We start from the raw sequence: 20483 nt of genomic DNA, 5'->3' as shown, positions 1-20483 counted from the left end.
TCCACACTTTGTTTATAAACAACATTCATGTGGTAGTAGACATAGAAAATCAAGAGTAGAAAACTACCATAAAACCCATCCTATCTTATCACTTTCCTAATTTCTGTAAATCACAACTGACCAACCCATATTTAAAAGCATGAAGGAAACAATGGAAGCCTTATTAAGCCAACCAATCATCTGAATGTTTCTGTCAATATTTAAGTGAATTAACTCAAACAGCACTTTAAATTCTGATTGGAAATAAAACATATTAACCATGTACCAGCATGGAAACAGAAAGTAAATAGCTATTCTGCAATTATTATGCAACTAATGTCAGCCAAATCTAGCTATAACCTACAGGAATCTTAAAAGCCTCAGTAAGGAGAAATGTGAGCTTTTCTCTACCGGAAAGGATGTTTGTAAAGGTTTCTGATGAGAGGAGTACTATAGACACTTATGCTTGAGGAAATTAACCCTGAAGACTGTAAAGGAAAAATTGGCAAACACACTGAAAACAGGAAGACCACCTCTGAGGCAATTATAAATATCCAGACCATGTAAACTTTAAAGACAGCTGTGGAGGGGCGCCTGGGTGGCTCAGTGGTTAAAGCCTCTGCCTTCGGCTCAGGTCATGATCTCAGGGTCCTGGGATCGAGTCCCGCATCGGGCTCTCTGCTCAGCAGGGAGCCTGCCTCCTCCTCCTATCTCTCTCTGCCTGCCTCTCTGCCTACTTGTGATCTGTCAAATAAATTAAAAAAAAAAATCTTTAAAAAAAAAAAAGACAGCTAGGTGGAGATGACCAGTTAGCAATTGGAAATGTGAGCTCGGGTCTTACTGATACTTTGGACTATAATCAATATCCTAGAGATACCAATACAAAGTAGCAAAAGAGTAAAAAGTCAAGGGGACTATGAAGAAATGATCAGAAAACTAAAAAGTAAGAAGGGACAAAACAGCATCCTAGAAGCCAGGGAGGCATCCTGGGGCAGGATTGGGCGGGGGGGGGGGGGGGGTCATCAACACCAATGCCTGCAAAGTCTGAGAATGACTGCAACAGACCACCAGGCTTGGCAACTGAGTCTCTATGCATTCCAGAAGACTGGAGGAATCAGTCAGAAGTCCAGGGTAATATGCTGAGGATTTATAGGGGTAAACCGAGGAGGTGAAGAAAGCAAGCACAAGACAGTTAATGGCAAAGGGAAAAGGAAACAGACTGTATGCTAACTTTATAGAAATTATCTTACAACTGGGGAAATCTGACCATACTAAAAGTTTAAGAGTTTGAAGGAACACAAGGAAAACCAAACCACTAAAGGAAAAAGGGGAAAAAAAGAAAAAAAAAAAAACTAATATTGAGTACTTAATGTTGTCAGATATTTCTAAATCACAAAAATTCTGAGATGGCTACTGTTATTATCGGCATCTTACAAATGGGGAAACTGAGGAACAGAAAGATTAAGTAACTTGGCCAGAGTCACATGGAAACCTATAGCAGAAGTGAGATCTGAACTCGGGCAATTTGGCTCCAGAGGATACTCTTAACCACTTACAATTAAGGGACAGAACTCTAAAGAGACTGATAAGACCCAGGGTACACATGAGGAAATCAGTCTTAGAAAAGAATATACAGGGGCACCTGGGTGGCTCAGTGGGTTAAAGCCTCTGCCTTCGGCTCAGGTCATGATCTCAGGGTCCTGGGATCAAGCCCCACATAGGGCTCTCTGCTCAACAGGGAGCCTGCTTCCTCCTCTCTCCCTGCCTGCCTCTCTGCCTACTTACGCTGTCAAATAAATAAATAAAATCTTTAAAAAAAAAAAAAAAAAAGGAAAGAATATACAAATAGCCCTTGATTTTCAAAAGTTCAAGTTACACCAGTTTGCTTTTACGAAAGATGTGCATTTGTACCTGTTTTCACAGACCAAAGGAAATCTAAAGACTTTCACATTTACAAAAAAAGGCAAAAAGCAACAATAGCATTGAGTGTTTGTATGGAAGCAGTGCACACATGGAGCAGTGAGTGACCCTGCCAAACTCCTTCCCCAGATCGACACTCAGCATCTCCACATGGAGCCGCCACAGCTTTAAACTGTATCTGTCAGCATCTGCGCTACATCTCGATTTATTTTGTTCATCTGCAACCAAGATGTGTCCTAAAAGTGCCAAAAGAGTCTAAGAAAGGTTATGTTTGGCTCTGGGAATGATGAAAAATTTTTCCATATAAATTAATGGTAATTGCTACACCATTCAGGCTTATGAAAGGTTTCACTGGCTCACTCTACTTTTGGATGGTGGGGGGAAACCTACACCCTTCTCTCCTCTAAAATAGTAAAAGGGACGATAATAGCTTCGAGAAGGAAAATACACATTTCTAAAACCTCTATATTCTCTGTGAAGTATAAACCAGGAGAAGTAGAGCAGGAATTTGGGGGCAAATCAGGTGAAGATTCAGAATAGCAGGGGCACCTGGGTGGCTCAGTGGGTTAAGGCCTCTGCCTTAGGCTTGGGTCATGATCCCAGGGTACTGGGATCAAGCCCCGCGTCCCACTCTCTGTTCGGCAGGGAGCCTGCTTCCTCCTCTCTCTGCCTGCCTCTCTGCCTACTTTCTCTGTCAAATAAATAAAATCTTTAAAAAAAAAATAAAAATGAATTTTAAAAAAAGATTCAGAATAGCTGTTATGGGGAGTTGCCAAGGGAATCACCTAAGGACAAGCAAAGGGGCTCTGAGGACATCTAAAGGTTCAGCTGAGGTCAGAAGAGTGGCGGGAGAGCAATCTGGCAGTACACAGATGTTGATGGAAGTTAGGTGGAAATGGAAAAGGAGGACCCTGCATTCTCCCTAGGAGGCTTTATCCATGCTTAAGTTTTCGTGTGTCTAATCCAAATGACTTGCACATTGTTCAGATTTCTGCTTTTCTGAGCCCGAAGCCTTTAGATCCAATTTCCTATCTAACATCTCCAGATGGATGTGTCAAAGAGATCTGATGCTCAGCATGTCCAAAGTCCCCTTCTAGTCAGTCTTCCTTTCTCAGTACATAGCACCATCCCAGTTACACAGACTCCAAACCTAAGAGATAATATCCTCAATAGTTCCTTCTCCCTCATCTCACTTGGCTCTTTGACTTTTCTTACCTTTTTCCAAGATATTCAGCGCTCTCCAACTCTGTCACCACTCTCCAGCCTAAGCCACCATTTTCTATTATCCGAACTGCTACACTAAACCCCCAACTGGCTGCAGAGGAGAGAGATCACGATATGTGTACACCACACTGCCTCCTCTTCATGGCCACACAGAAGACTACATTCCCCAGCCTTCCTTGCAAATTCAGCTGGGGCCAGGGAGTTCTGCTCAGCACAGTGATACCAAGGACTTCCAGCCCTGACTCTTTAAAAGTGATCTTCAAGCTCTGTCTTCCCCTGACAAGAGGACCTTTGTGGACACAATTTAAGACAGAAGAGAGCTGCTGACTCCCCTGAACTCTGCATGATAGACAGAAGTCTTTTCTGTGTTAAGCCACTGAGATTTGGGGCTTAATATGTTACCATGGTTGTTCAAATATGACAGACTGCCCATGCCCACTGCTGATCCCCTCCACACTCCAATTCATCTTCAACACTGCAGCCAGAGATCTGAAACACAAATCCAATATCCAGGCTCAAAATACCTTGATGGCTTTCCATTGATCTGAGGGTAAAAGCACTAATTCTTTAACATAGTCTAGTCCTACCCACCCCTCCAGCTTTATCTTATACTACACAACTCTATATCTCGCTACCCTGGCCTTCTCTTAGTAGTTCACACTGGCCATGCTGCCTCCCATCTTTACTCATACTGTACACCCCACCTGGACGGCACTTCCCTACCCTGCTTTGCCTATTTCACTCTTCAGATCTCAGCTTAATTCTCACTTTGCAAAAAAGCTGTCTAGGTCAAACCCACTCTAACATGATTCCATGACACATGAATCTCTACTGCATAGCACTTATCAGTTTCAATGTTTTGGTTTTTTTATTATGTTTACTTTAATCCCAGGATAGTTAAGGTACAGTGTTATGTTAGCTTCAGGTATACAATGAGTGATTCAACAATTTTACACATTATCAGCACTCATCATGATAAATATACTTTTTAATTCCCATCACCTACTGCACCCATCCCCCCACCCAACGCCCCTCTGGGACTGACTTATTTCACTTAGCATTATACTCTCTAGCTCCCTCTACATTGTTCCAATTGGCAACATTTCATTCCTTTTTATGGCTGAATAATATTCCATTGTGTGTGCATGTGTGTGAGTGTGTGTATCACATTTTTATCCATTTGTCTATCGATGGACACTTAGGCTGCGTCCATAATTTGGCCATTGTAAATAATGCTGCAATGAACATGGAGTGCATGTATTCCTTTGAATTAGTGCTTCTAAATTTTTGGGGTAAATATGCTCAGTTTTTTCTAAGATTATTTACTTAATGACTGCCTCCCCAAATAGGCTGTAAATTCCTTAGGACTATGTCTGCTTTGTTCACTATAACATTCCTCAGAGGAATCAAAGATTTCCCAAGACCCCCTAGGAAGTTTAAGATAAAGACAGCAATATCTGGTAAAACTTTCATTATTCCTTGATAAACTCTAATGGAAGGGAGTTTAAAGAAGGCAGAGATTAAATGGGGGTTTGGGGAGGGATGCAGGCACTCAGGAGGACTGACATGTAAGCTGATTTAAAGCACTCCAAAATAAGGGGACTGGAAGAGAGACGAAGCTAGTTCCCGATGAAGCAAACCTGGCACACACACTCTGAGAGGAGGATAAAGGGAGGAAGAAACGGAGATGTGGACTGGCTTCAGGTGGAAGAAGCCACGAATGCTAGGCTGAGTATGGGGACCCTGGATATTTTTTAAAAAGAAAAGATGACCAGCTAAAAGGCTAATTCAGTAAGCAAAGCAAGACGTGATCAAGGCCTTTCATCAGGGCAGCGGGAGCAGTTATAAGGAGGGCCGGATGCTGATACTGCAAAGGTACAAACAATGGTACTGAACAACAGCTGGCTGGGAAGGTAGAAAGGAAGGAATCAGAATAAAGTGTATAGTTCGGTGCTTACGACCTCTCAAATGCTTACTTTCTCACATCTTTCCATAGGGGAGCTTTAGAGGCTTTGATGTTAAAAAAGTATGGTCGATCCTCTACCTCTAGTAGTGTTATAATACTAAATTCTGCCCATGAAAATAATGAAAAACCCACCAGGTAAAGTGTATACTTTTAATACTATTGTACACTATTTAACTGTAATAAATAAATATGCTTAAATTTGTTATACCTTGATTTACCTAGTATATCCTTGTAATAGCACTGATATGGAAGATTAAGCAACTAGCCCCTAGATTCCTGATAATGATTTTTATAAAGTAAAACTAAAACCATCAGAGCAGACAGGGAAAGCAAGGAATACCAGTCTTACACCCTGGCCCAACACTGTCCTAGGGCCCCTCCCTTCCTAACCTCTAATATAGCCCAGCACAGCTCTTCTCAACAAGCTGAGAGCTCTTTTACCCTTGGTTCAGGAGACTGGGGAGGTGGAAGACTGGGGTAAAGATTAGCAGGAGGGAAAAATATGAAATAATCCTTACTAACATCTTGGAGGCCCAAAGGAGACAACTTGAAATTAAAGCCCTAGAATTATGAGAGCACCAGTTCCAAGCTTTCCCACTGACTAGCTGTGTTACCCTAGGCATGTCATTTAACATCCTATGAAGTATACGAGTAACTTCCAATTAATTTATTGAGGAGGGTGCACTAGGTCAGTTATCAAACTTTAGAGTACACAGAAATCTCCTGGGAATCTTATTAAAATGCAGATTTTACAGATTCTGATTTAAAATATGGGGTGGAGGCCTGAAGTTTTGCATTTCCAATAGTAAGCTCCAGGTGAAGATTACTAAAATGTAGTTCTGGGGATGCCTGGGTGGCTCAGTTGGTTAAGCGGCTGCCTTTGGCTCAGGTCATGATCCCAGGGTCCCAGGATTGAGCCCCACATCTGGCTCCCTGCTCAGCAGGAGCTTGCTTCTCCCTCTCCCTGCCGCTCCCCCTGCTTGTGTTCTGACAAATAAAATCTTTAAAATGTAGTTCAAGAAATATAATAAAATTTTACCTCATTGTTATTTTAGCTTTTTGCCTACAGGCTTAATTTTTATAATGAAACAGTAGTGGTAACAGCACTTTATAAAAACAGGCCCAAAACATTTTTGTGCCATGGACCCCTGGTGAGGCCTATGGGTCCTTTCTCAAAAGCATGCTTCAAGCAAAATGTGTATCATTATAAAAGAAGCCAATTATAGTGAATACAGTTCATTCAGGATGATGGTTAAGCACTCCTGTGAAAGTATTAATTTCAGGGGCACCTGGGTGGCTCAATCAGTTAGGAGGCTGCCTTTGGCTCGGGTCCTGGGATGGAGCCCGCATGGGGCTCCCTGCTCCAGCGTAGCCTGCTGCTCCCCCTGTTTCTGCTCTCTCTCTCTTCCCTCTCTCCCTCCCTGTCAAATAAATAAATAAAATGTTTTTTTAAAAAAAGTATTAATTTCAGTGGGTTTCTTAGCATCAAGAGACATTATAGCAAATCTTAAAACACAAACGACTGTAACACTGATCTACAGAATCATCTTGCTTTACACGGTACTTTTACCTAATAGAAAAAGTCTTCTCCTGTCAATCTCACTTTTCAGTATTTCTCTAAAATGTTAGATTACTGAGATATTAACTGCTTAGCTGTGAAGGAATCAAAGTTTATTTTAAAAAGGAAAATCAAATCCAGTTTTGATTTTATATTTTTTTAAGTTATTAAGTTTAAATGCAAGTTTTAATAATAAGGACCATTAGGGGCGCCTGGGTGGCTCAGTGGGTTAAAGCCTCTGCCTTCGGCTCAGGTCATGATCCCAGGTGTTGGGATCGAGCCCCGCATCGGGCTCTGTGCTCGGCAGGGAGCCTGCTTCTCCCCTTTCTCTCTCTGCCTGCCTCTCTGCCTACTTGTGATCTCTGTCAAATAAATAAATAAAATCTTTTAATAAATAAATAAATAAATAAAGACCATTAAAGGATACTCGGAACTTCACACCAAAATTTGCTACACAGCAGGGGAGGAAGATCTGGAGAAAACAGACTGCCACTACAAGAGCACTGTGAATGCCTTACAAAGACACCCAATCCAAAGCTTCAGTTTCTGTGTGTTCTGTACCAGTGGCCCTGGAAAGTAACAGTCACTCTTAAACTCCACCCCCTTGTCAAAACAGTTGCTGTTATATAATTACTTCACTCTATTTTATCTCACCAACTACCAGTTTTTAACTCGTTCATGAAGTATAACAGATCTTAAACCTGAGTGTCCTCTGGCAGAGCTTTTGTAAAACACTGACTGAAGAGATGAAATGAGTACATCTGAGGCCCCGCCTTAACACTCAAGATTCACTCCGTGTGAGCTTCTCTAAATAAAGATACTCCTCACAAACAGAAGGGGAAGGAAATGCTACAGAGAGTATGTAACACTTGGTATTTTAATAATTGCAAACGACAGAACACACTTAAAACATCGATTCTCTCAACAATTCTAGCATAAGGGCTGTAATTTTTGGAAGGAGCATCAAGTTTTTCAGATTCAAATTTTTGTAAACAACTAAACCGGCCCCAAAACTAATGACTTACAGCAGTCCATCCTAAACCAGAATACCATAAATGGTCTATTTCTACTATGAACTGAAGCAGCACAGTTGACTTTGCCAACTACACCTTATATAAACCTCACTGGAGGAAACAGGAATGAAAGTTAACTTCCTACTTCAGGAAAGTATTTTTTTGTAACTTATTTTTTATTTTTCTAAGCTAAGAGAGTCTGAAATATCTGAAAGTAGGTTACTGCACAGTAGAAAAATACAACTTAAAATTTATAAACACCTGGCAGAAATCAGGCATTAGTTCCTTTCTCAACCTACTGAACTCTTAAATACCCAAGACAAGCATAATCAAAGGAGTCGGGGAGTTTAAAAATGGGTTCATGATTCTCCTTTATTTACACCATGCCTTGAACAATAGCCAAAAGAAACCAAAATGACAGACTATTTATAAAAACATTTGGGCTTCTCGCTACTACAACTGATGCTTCTGAGCAAGAACACTGAGACAACAAATAAAAAGAGTGACAAGTGCTTCAAGGCAGATTTCTACACAGAAATGACCAGGTCCTCACAGATCCTTTGTTATGATGGGGCAGCTGAATACAACCACCCATCTTTCCTACCAAAACTCCACTGAAGCACAAAAAGGGGATTAAAAAAACCAAAAACCAAAAAACAAAAAACCCATAAACCCACAAGGATAAAAAAACACAGAAGAAAAGAAAGAAGTTCAAACTAGGACGAATGAGTGCAATTAGTTTGAGACACACATAGGCCCCTAGATCCCTTCTTGAGTTCCACCGTGCTACCAATCTGTGGAATTCTGGAATTTATTCTCTGAAGAGTTCAGGTAAACAGGCTTTTCTAGCTTAGTCATCATACTGAAAACAGGAAAAAAGGGGACCCTACATAAATGAATGCTAAGACACTCTCTCCACCACCACTGCCTTGAAGGCTGAATGATTTACGAAATCCTTAGTCCCTCTGTTTGAGAAACCCATGCTAACAGAAATTTCTGTGATGACCCAAATGTTCTTTATCTACACTTTCCAGTATGGTAGCCACTACCGCACATGGCTGTTGAGCCCATGAAATGAGGCTAATGTAACTGAGGAACTATTTTTATCCTTATTTTAAGTAATTTAACATAAAAATATCATAAAATTAACTCTTAATAGTATATTTTAGGTAAACAAATTTATAAGACATATTACATAGTTTTCTGCCTTGGAAAAACAGTATATTATTTAGCTTTATGGATGACTCATGCCATCAAGAACCTTAGTTGTTATTCTATATAGTGACAGGGCAAGGATTTCAATTCTAGTTTACCAATAATTATGGTTGCCTATTTCTGGGGGCAAGGAAGCAATCCTGAAGGGAAATATACATAAGACACTGTGTTTGTTTGCTGGAATATTCTGAGTATTGACCTGGAAAAGTCAAAACAACCAAAATGAAGAATAGTCATAGAACTTCAGACAAGAAGTCCTGACTAAAGCAAATATTTTAATTCATACAGATGGCATACCAAAAAATTTTTACTTTTTTTAAGATTTTACTTATTTGGGGGGAGCACCTGGGTGGCTCAGTCAATTAACAGACTGCCTTCGGCTCAGATCAGGATCCCATGGTTCTGGGATCGAGCCTCACATTGGGCTCTCTGCTCAGCAGGAGCCTGCTTCTCTCTCCCTGCTGCTCCCGCCGCTTATACTCTCTCCCTATCTCTGTCAAGTAAATAAATAAAATCTTTAAAAAAAAAAAAAAAAAAAAGATTTTACTTATTTTGGGGACACCTGGGTGGCTCAGTCAGTTAAGCGTCACCGTCACATTCCCAAGGTCCTGCATTGGGCTCCTTGCTCAGAGGGGAGGATGCTTCTTCCTCTGCCTACCACTCTCCCTGCTTGTGTGGTCTCTCTCTGACAAGTAAGTAAATAAAATCTTTAAAAAATTTTTTTTATTTATTTTTGAGAGAAGCAGACTCCACACTGAGTGCAAAGTCCAATGTGGGCTGATCCCATGACCCCAAGATCATGATCTGAGATGAAATCAAGAGTCATACACTCAGATGACTGAGCCACTCAGCTTCCCCCCAGAAGTTCTTTTCCTTCTTGAGGAAAAAAATGCTAGGTACTGGGGAAGATATGAAATAATGAGTTTACAGTACAAAGTTTATATAATAACAATCAAGATAACTTCATTTTATATAATATTACATATGATCATTCCAGATGAATTTTACAATTAAATGGGAATACATGTTTTAAGCTGATAAAGTCAGATATGTAATTTTTTTTCAATTTGTTGTGTTTCTCATAAACAGAATTTGGAACATTTAATCTTAGAAGACTTTTTAACCAGAGGAGAAAGCACAATGAATCTATCTTACTCAAATCTTATAACATGAACAAGTTAGCTAACTTCTTTAATCCTCAGTCTCATCATCTGTAAAATGTGAATTATGATCATCCTAACTCAAGACTGATAACACAAATAAATCACCTAAATACAGTGCCTGTCAATGGTTATCATTCAGTGATTCATATTATTATGAAACAGAAAACCTGGTTAGAGGTTTTTCTGCTCCCTCTAATTACTAATGTGGCTGATTGTTAATGAAGACTTTGAGTGATAGAAGGCTATGAATAAAAGAAATCCAGACAGCTTAAAACTTATATTTGAAATAGTAATTTCTATCTGTTCCCTGACAGCCAGAAATACGAATTGAAAAACCAAAATGACATTTGATGTATCTCTCTTCTTTTGTTCCATAACCACAGAATGGTTGCACAGCAAAGACCTGCAAGAGCAAATGACTTAACACTCTTCTGTTAAGAAGTAAGTTACATGACCACTTACCATTTTTCTAGGCACAACTATCACACCTGTAAGTCAAAATCTACAGTGATGACAACTGGGGCCTGTGGGGTGAGCTAACAGGCTTTGTTCTAAAGTTTGTCCCTTCCCTGTATCCATCAGTCAAGCAAGCTCACAGCAAATCCTCAGTCCCTTCGAAATATAAATTCGAAATGTCTGGTGCTGCTGAATACAGTTTTATAGGTTGTGCCTTGCTTAAGACTGCAAGATAGAGCTAAATTCAAGTTCATATTCCACTATCCAAGGGATGCGCCTGCAGGGCTTCAACTGTCCAAGGGAGTACCAGCTCCTGTCTCCTGAGGCCACATCACCAGAGGAAGCATCATTCTGTAATTCGCACAAAGTCACAACATAAGCTATCAGAGATCCAGAAAATGTTTCACGTTAACTCTCTGCCTTAATACACTCATTCCTGAAAACAATTTCCAATTATAGAAGTCCTTCACTCACCTCATAGCAAAGCACAATGTCCTTGAGATAGCCTAGGCATACCAAATAGCATTCTATTACCTACTTATTAATTTTAGAGTTCCACTAAAACAATTTTATGGTTACACTTTATTGGGAAAAAAAATAATTTGATAACCTAAAGTCTATGAAACATGACCCACACCCCACCAGAAGAAAAAAAAAACCTTACAGAAAGTCATCTCAGCAGTGAAAGTGGATTAGATACAATAACGCCCAGCTGTTAAAAACAATCCACCTCATTCAGATTGTATGCAATCTTATAGGCAATCCAAATCAGATTTGTTAACCTGACCGCCCCTACCAACTGGGAAGCAGGGAGTCAGAAAGGGAGTGTAGGAATAGTGGGAACAAGCTTTGTAAGCCTGATAGAGAAAATAATATTCCCCGACTTCTCCGCTCCACAAGAAAAAACTAGACAGAAGAATGGGAGGGGGGGAAGCCAACGACAGTAAGCACATTGGCAAACAGTCCTACGCTTTTATTATTTTCTTTTAAGCTTCAAATTTTCTTCAGGATAAAACCCATGCCATGTCAAGCCCTTTATGGACTATTTCCGCAGGCTCTTTCCCACTTGTCCTACAACGTTCCCCTTAATACCAGCCATGTACAATTCTTTGTGATTCTCTGAAAACACCATGTTCTTTTGAGATTTTTTACTGTCCTCTTCACCTGCTTAAGTCCTTCAGGACCTCAGTTTAGGCATCATCTCCTCTGGGAAGGCAGCTCTTACCCGCTCCCTCAATCACCACCTCTAAGTTATGTGATCCTTCTATGTACTTACACAGAAAATAATTGTTTCTACCACAGTATTCTCTACTAATGTGATTAACTATTGTTTGTGTGCCTCTCTCACTAGACTGTGATCCTTAAAGGCAAGAACTCAGTATCTTTTTTTCAACCCTATTTCAACCTCAGAACTATCATCTACTTTATCAATTTTGAAAAACAATTATCCCATAAAAATTTTTATGAAATGTACTATTGCCTTTGAGATATTTTTTCTCATCCTTATAGTATAATTCTTCACTTTACACTAAGGAAAATTATGGAAAATCCTTCATTTCAAAACTTTAGTATTTTCAAGAAAAAATAAAGCAAAAAAATCTTCTAAGTAATTTTTATCACTCTCTGTTGGAGTATTTTGGTCCTGATGAGATTTGCTATTACTACTGTTTTCTTCCTGAAGACACAGAACTTTCATCCTCTGAAATACTGTTTGCATAAATGTATAACGTTTCTACTTCTTTAGACTCCTCATAACTGACTGACAAGAAAAAACTAGTAAAGATGGAAAATTTTTTATACTACCTGATTTCTAAGTGACAACTGACTGCCCATCATATCAGAGAAACATGAATGTTCTTGTGATAGGTAACACTGAAAGAACTGTTTGAGCTATAAAGTAGCATATAACATTAAGTGTATAGCATAACAATTCGATACTTACGTATATTGTGAAATGATCACCACAATAACTCTAGGTAACATCCATCACCAGTTAGTTTTTTTCTTATGAGAACTTTTTATTTTTTAGGTTATTTTTTAAGAGATTTACTCTCTTAGCAACTTTCAAATATATGACAGCATTATTAATCATATCTACCAGGATATACATTACACCCCATGACTTTTTAATTTTATAACTGAAAGTTTGTTATCTTCAGACCACATTCAACCATTCTGACCATCTCTGGCAACAACAAATCTGTTCTCTGTACTACTCCCTGAGGATCTTCATGAGGTAGTCCATCCAGTCCCAACTAGCCAAGTCCAGATGCAGGATGGTGTGGGGAAGGGCACAGTCTTCATAGATGGGCCCAGGGTGGGTGACCCCATCCCCAGAATCCATGACAATACCACTGCTGTGGCCAGAAGCATACAGAGAGAGCATAGCCTGTTCTCTGTATCTATGAGTTAAGGGCAGGGGGTGCTTTGTTTTAGGTTCTACATATAAGTGAGACCATCCAGTATTTGTCTTTGTCTTATTTCACATAGCATAATGCCCTCAAGGTCCATCCATATTGTTAGAGATGAGAAAATCTTTTTATGGCACACACACACATGCCACATTTTCTTATCCATCATCCATCCATGGACATTTGGGTTGTTTCCATGCCCTGGCCACTGGAAATAATGCTATAGTGAACACGACGCACATTTATCTTTTTGGGTGTTTTTGTTTCCTCTGGATAAATACCCAGAAGTGGAGTTATTGATCATATGGTAGTTTTATTTTTAATTTTTTGAGCAACCTCCATATTGTTTTCAATAATAGCTGCACCAATTTACATCCCCATCAACAGTGCACAAGGGTTCCTTTTCCTCCACATCCTCACCAACACTTCTTAGTTTCTTGTCTTTTTGATAACAGCCATTCAGTGCATATTTAGTCAATTCATTTACAACAATGAAGCCAAGAATATACAATGGGGAAAGGACAGTCTCCTCAATAAATGGTGTTTTAAAACTGAACAGCCACATACAAAAGAATGAAATTGGACCACTGTCTTATACCATACGCAGAAACTAACTCAAAATGGATTAAAAACTTGAATATAAGACCTGGACCCATAGCTCCTTGACACGGGTCTTGGTGATGGCTTTGTTTTTTTTGTTTTTGTTTTAATTTAACACCAAAAGGAAAGGCAATAAAAGCAAAAATAAAGCAGGACCACATCAAACTAAAAATGCTTCTACACAGCAAAGAAGACTATCAACAAAATGAAAAAGTAAACTACCAAACAGGAGAAAATATTGGTAAATCATATATCTGATAAGGGGCTAAATATTCAAAACATAAAAAGACTTTATACAACTCAATAGCAAAAAAAGCAAACAATCCAATTTAAAAATGGGCAGAGGATCTAAAAAGACATTTTTCTAAAGACATACAGATGGCCAACAGATATATGAAAGCATTCAACATTAATCATCACAGAAACACATACCAAGACCACAATGAGGTATCTCACCTTAACTCATTATCTTTACCAATTCCCTCTAACACATGTACAGTCTCCCATCTACCCAGAATTGTAAAGCTGCTTTATAAATTTACTTAATCGGGGTGCCTGGGTGGCTCAGTTGGTTAAAGCCTCTGCCTTCGACTCAGGTCATGATCCCAGGGTCCTGGGATCAAGCCCCGCATAGGGCTTGCTGCTCTGTAGAGAGCCTGCTTCCTCCTCTCTCTCTGCCTGCCTCCCTGCCTACTTGTGATCTCTGTCAAATAAATGAATAAAATCTTTAAAAATAAATAAATAAATAAATAAATAAATAAATAAAATTTACTTGGTCTATACAAGATCTCTACTTAGTATCATTTCAAAAGTCAAATAACGATGTCTGGGTGGCTCAGTTGGTTAAATATCTCCCTTCGGCTCAGGTCATGATCCCAGGGTCCTGGGATAGAGCCCTACATCAGGTTCCTTACTCAGTAGGGAAGCCTGCTTCTCCCTCTCCCTCTGCCTGCTGCTCCCCCTGCTTGTGGCATGCATGTGCTCTGTCAAATAAATAAATAACCTTTAAAAAAAAAAAAAAAAAGTAACGAATATATTTTTTTATAACAGTGCCTGATATATAAATATCATTTAATTCCAGAATAAATGCCGAGACCTTAATGCATACAACAATCAATATGCAAAGAATTTAACGCTTAAGAAATCAATATCGCATAAAACATATGTTAAGTAAGCTGTTTGATTCCACAACTGAACATATAACAGCACTATTTCTTTAAGTAGGCTCCACTCCCAGCACAGAGCCCAACATCAGGTCTGAACTCCCAACCCTGAGAGATCAAGACCCAAGCTGAGATCAAGAGTCTGAGAACAGACTGAAGCACCCAGGCGCCCCAGTGCACTATGTAATAGTAAGATGTATCGATACCAAGGTGAAGAGACTGTTTCAAGCATTTATTGATACAGTTAAAGAAAAAAGATCTCTACAGAATTCTGTCTCAGCCTTCACAGGAAAGGCTCCAATGGGGAATGGAATACTGATCACAGTAAAAAGGAACAAAATGCTGATGCACAAATGCTCTAAGTGAAAAGAAACTGGACTGGAAGTATCTCATTAGGTAATTCCATTTATATGATATTCTTCAAAGGTGAAATTATAGGGACAAAAAACAGATCAGTGGTTGTTAGGGACAGGAAGGATTAACAAGAGCTTTTTAGAGTGAAGGAACTATTCTGTATTCTCACTGTCATGGTAGTTACACAACTGCATACATCCGCAAAAACTGCAGAACTCACACTAAACATGGTAAATCTTACTTCATGTAAATTACCGTGAATGGAAAAAGCTATACATTACTTCTAGTCTTTACTTCAACAACAATAAAAAAAAAAATTCTACTTCCCTTTGAAAAGATCATTTTGAACACATAATTAGATAAACGCAAAAGGTTTCTCTTTGGTTTAACAATCCGGCTTCTCTCTGGATAATTAGCTAATATGTCAACGAACCTAAGAGAGGAAAGAGAGTTGATGTGGTTGGTTAACCTACTTTTGTTCCATGGTCACACTCAATTTCCTAGTCCTATCAACTCCTCCCTAAATGTGTATTTCAGATCTACTCCTTCTTATCTGCTCTTCACATCTCCTATCACTCCAAAGATTAAAAATAATCACCAATTCCAAAGCACTTCAAGATAAAGTCCATATTCATTAACAGAGCACAGAAGGCCCTTTATCATCTGAACCAACCTACTTTTCCAGATTCGTCTTCTACCATCGGCAACTGTTTTACTAACTCATACCTTTCAAAAAGCAATGTGATCATTTACAGTAAGAGCCTTAAAATAATCCAAACCCTTTCACACTTTAACCCAGTAAGCCCACTTCAAGGAATTTATTCTGGGGGAATAATCTGCATAATATATAAAACCAGACAGTTTAAATAAACGAAAACGGGAAAATTGCAAAGGTAAGTACAGTACATCCACAAGATGGTTTCTGATGCAGCTATCAAAACCATGCTTATGGAAAGTTTCTAAAGACATGGAGGAAACATTACTTGAAGGGAAAAAAGAAAGCAAATAATAAAGTTTTAGTACATATTTCTCCACTATGTAAAACAGTATAGGAAAAGGAAAGGAATTTTATCTTTAAACAATGGGAATCTACGTGATTTTTATCTTCTCTCTAGTCTCCTTTATTTTCCAAGTTTTCTATGAGCATATTTTTTTTAAAAGATTTTATTTATTTATTTGACAGACACAGATCACAAGTAGGCAGAGAGGCAGGCAGAGAGAGGAAGGGAAGCGGGCTCCCTCTGAGCTGAGACCCCCCCATTGGGATCATGACCTGAGCCAAAGGCAGAAACTTTAACCCACTGAGCCACCCAGGCGCCCCTCTATGAGCATATTTTTTAAATTAGAAATATATACACACACACACACAAACTTTTTGATTCAGTGACTGCATAACCAGAACTGCATTTTGAAGAATACTGCAAATGCAGGCAAAGATTTATGCACAAAAATGACAGCGCATTCTCTCTCCTTTTTTTCACCATACTGGTATGTGTGGTTGACTGTTCCAAGCAATGTTTTCTCACAAGACTTTCAAGATCAAGCAATTCCCGGCCAAGAAACAAAAGCGGAATCATCCCATTCCCCACTGGATTCAGATAAAAACTGGCAATAAAGTCAGGTACAATTCCAAGAGGAGGCACCGGAGAAGAACCAAGCAGGGTCTATAAGAGACTGCGCAGAAGGCACACACATGTATGTAGTATGAAAGGCACGTGCTCATATCCTATCATTCTGTAAACATCACTACTATCTGAAGCGTAGACATTTTTTTTTTAAGATTTTATTTATTTGAGACAGAATGTGAGGGAGAAGAACCAAGCAGGGTCTATAAGAGACTGCGCAGAAGACACACACATGTATGCAGTATGAAAGGCACGTGCTCATATCCTATCATTCTGTAAACATCACTACTATCTGAAGAGTAGACATTTTTTAAGATTTTATTTATTTGAGACAGAATGTGAGGGAGAGAGAGAGAGCATGAGGGGACTTGATCCCAGGACCCTTGGCCTGACCGGAGCCAAAGGCAGATGCTTAACCCACTGAGCCACCCAGGTGCCCAACAACGGCATGTATTATCAGGGAAATGATTTTTCTCCTTTACTATGCTTCCACCCCAGTAAACTGGTTCAGTAATACATGTGTGAGACCTTTTGCTTTTTCGGGGGGAGGGCATTAGTTACAGTCATGATTTAAATTTAAGGGGGGGGGGAACACCTGGGTTTTTAAATTTTAAAAAAATTTAAAAATAAATAAATAAATTTAAAAGGGGGATGAATTTAATACCATCACTGTACATGCATGATACCATTAAAAATTTTGAAGTTTTTAATAGATATATTTACTATGCCATAAAATTTTACCCATTTAAAAGTATAAGTTCAGTGGATTTTAGTATATTCACAAAGTTATACATCCATCATAATCTAATCTTAGAACATTCTGAATACCCCAAAAAGAAACTCTGTACTGAGTGTCACTTCTCTTTTCTGCTTTCACCCACCTCAGACCGATAACCACTAATTTACTTCCTGTCTCTTGAGACCTACCCATCCCAGATATTGTATATAAATGGGATTCTATAATATGTAGTCATTTTTTTGACTGGTTTCTTTTACTCAACATATTTTCAAGATTCATCCATGCTGTAGCTAAAATCAGTACTTCATTTCTTTTTATTGTCAAATAATATTCTATTATATGGATATTCTGTATCTTTTCTATCCAATCATCAGCTGATGGAAATCTGGGTTGTTTCCACTTTGGGGCTACTATGCGGATGCTATTATGTATATTCATGTACAGATTTTTATGTAGATATGTCCTTTTACTTGGTATGTAAGTAAGAGTCAAAGTGCTGGGTCAATGGCAATTCCCAAGTTTAACTTCTTAAGAACTGCCAAAATAATTTCCACAAATGGCTACACCATTTTACTTTCCCACCAGCAACACATACGGATTCCTACTTTTCCACAGCCTTGCCAACATTTATTACTGTTGTCTTTTTTATTATAGCCACCCCAGTGGATATACATACAGTAGTACCTCATTATGATTTTGATTTGCATTTCCCTAATGGCTAAAGATTTTGAACATGCTTTCATGTGCTTATTGACTATTTGTATATCTTCCTATGGAAATGTCTATTCAAAGCCTTTGTCTGTGACTGGATTGCCTTTTTACTGAGTTGAGACAGTCCTTGATATATTCTGGATACAAATTCCTTGTCAGACATGATTTAAAATATTTTCTCCCATTCCACTGGTTGTCTTCTCATTTTCTTAATGGTGTTCTTTGATGCAAAAAAGTCTGTAATTCTAGTAAGAGTCCACTGATATTTTTCTTTTGTCACTCATGCTTTTGCCTACAAATGCCAAGAAAACTGTCCAGAGTCCTCCTCCAAAACACCTGCCTAACCTAAACTCACCAAGATTTATGCCTATGTTTTCTTTTAGGAGTTATACAGCTTTAGCTCTTACACTGAGGTCTAGGAGCCATTCCGAATTAAATTCTGTATATAGTGTGAAGCAGAGACCCAAATCCATTCTTTTACATGTGGATATCCAGTTGTACTAACATCACTGTTAAATACACAATTTTGCCACTGAATTAGCTTGGCACCCCTGTCACATTGGGATATGAGAAGTAAAGGATATAAAATAGTTACAGATGAACTCAACTACGTGAGAAAAATCTATATTGGTAGCCTCTGGATATTCGCTGTCTCGCTTACTTCCATTACAGTACTTATTACAATCTGCAATTATCTTATTCATTTGTTTACTTCTTACCTGTCTCCCCCATTAGAATGTATACTTCATAGGAACGGGGACTTTGTCTTGTATACTGTTGAATCTCCAAAGCCTACCATAGTACCTCGTTCCTAAAAGGCACCAAACAATTATTTACTAAAAGAATGAGCATATATTTAACATGATCTGGAAAAGAAAGCACTGAATGTTAGTACTTTGATTGGAACTGCCATTATAACTAAATTTTTCTTAGTGTTTTACAATCTATATACATTATTACTATAATCAGATAAGAAATTAAGGTATTTTAAAAATGTATAATACATCTAGATGATTTGTTATTCCTCAAAGTTCTAAGAACCTCAATTTTTGCCAAACTATTTTATTTTCACTCCTTTTATAGTCCCCAGCACAATGACACCACCAGCTACCTAACAGCTCAGGTCTAAATCTCAAGAGTAAGTTATCCTTGATGCCTTTCTCTTATGCCACACACCCAAATTATCAGTAAGTCCCATCAGCTCTACCTCCAAAATATATATTCAATCTAATCACTTCTCATTATCCCACTACTAACAATCCTAATCCAAGCTACCACCATCAACTGGATGAATAACAGCAATGGTCTCAATCAGTTCTTGTCCCCACTTGCACATCTCCACAGGAATAAATCATATCTCATTCCACTATTAACACCTTCATACCCTCCCACCACCACACACCCATTAGCTTCTTAGAACAATCAAAATAAAATTCAAATTCCTCACCTTGGCCTATAGGTTCTTCCTGTTCCAGCTCCTGCCTGTGACCCATTTCCTACTTTTCTATCCCCCTTTTACTGAATTCCAGGTACACAAACCTTTTTTTGTCCCTGGCATGTCAAGCTCACTCTCTTCTCAAGGTTTTTTTACTTACAGAGTTCCCTTCTGCATGAAATGCTCCACATGTGGCTATTTCTTGTCATGCAAGTCTTAGCTCAAATGTCACCTCCTAAGAGACCCTTCCTAACAATCTGGCTAAAAAGAGCCAACTCTTCCAGTACTCCCTATTGATTACATTATTTTCTTCAGACCTCTTAACAATTGTGACATGATCTTGTCATTTTCTTTGTTTTTTTCCCTCTCTCTCCCCCCCACATCAGGATTAACTTCCACAAGGAAAGGACTTTTTTAGTACTAAGTCTCTAGACCTAGATAAGTTCTTGGCATATAATAATTTCCTCAATTATTTATGGAATAAATGGTTGCTATTCTAAACCTGGCAGGCAATGAAAAACTATTTGATTCTACATTAATTTCTTCAGGAACAATACTAAGAGCGGAAGACAAGATACTTTACAAGATACATTAAGAATTAAATCACCTGAGATATCACCACCTCACACCAGTCAGAATGCCTGCATCCCACCCCCCCAAAAAAAAGCAAGGAATAACAAATGTTGGCAAGGATGTTGAGACAAAGGAACCCTGTGTACTATTGGTGGGAATGCAAACTGTTGTAGCCACTATGGAAAACCTATAGTATAGAGGTCCCTCAAGAAAGTAAAGATACAACCCAGTAACTCCACTTCTGGGCATTTACCAGAAGAAAACAAAAGTACTAATTCAAAAGAAACATGCACCTCTATGTTTACTGCAACATTATTTACAATAGCCAAGATATGCAAAACAATCTAAGTAGCCACTAATAGATAAATGGATAAAAAA

At 38.7% G+C, this 20483-nt stretch overlaps 2 protein-coding genes across 3 annotated transcripts in view; one reads left to right on the top strand and one right to left on the bottom strand.

Annotated features, from left to right (window-relative positions):
* The window catches only part of DSTN (destrin, actin depolymerizing factor), a 41481-nt gene that overhangs the window by 10658 nt on the left and 10340 nt on the right, over positions 1-20483 (bottom strand). Inside the window, exon 1 of one of the 2 annotated variants that reach the window (XM_032859227.1) lies at positions 18817-18836. The exons of the other annotated variant lie outside the window; for it this stretch is intronic. The gene's annotated coding sequence lies outside the window, so the exon portion shown is untranslated. Of the gene's footprint in view, positions 1-18816; positions 18837-20483 lie in introns of those variants that run through there. 2 annotated transcript variants of the gene reach the window in all.
* On the top strand, positions 16537-16692 carry LOC116868660 (putative 60S ribosomal protein L39-like 5). Its single transcript, XM_032859228.1, has one exon. It carries the CDS (start codon positions 16537-16539, stop codon positions 16690-16692), a length of 156 nt encoding a protein of 51 aa, XP_032715119.1.

This window comes from Lontra canadensis, unplaced genomic scaffold (assembly GCF_010015895.1).
Source record: "Lontra canadensis isolate GAN:19392208 unplaced genomic scaffold, GSC_riverotter_1.0 scaffold16, whole genome shotgun sequence".
Classification (NCBI taxonomy): Eukaryota; Metazoa; Chordata; class Mammalia; order Carnivora; family Mustelidae; genus Lontra; species Lontra canadensis.
The sequence above is the reverse complement of the archived record's forward strand: the minus strand, read 5'-3'. Positions and strand labels throughout refer to the sequence as shown.

What these genes read in the sequence shown, in the direction of transcription:
- LOC116868660 (XM_032859228.1), top strand. Translation starts at nt 16,537, where the DNA reads ATGTTTTCTCACAAGACTTTCAAGATCAAGCAATTCCCGGCCAAGAAA.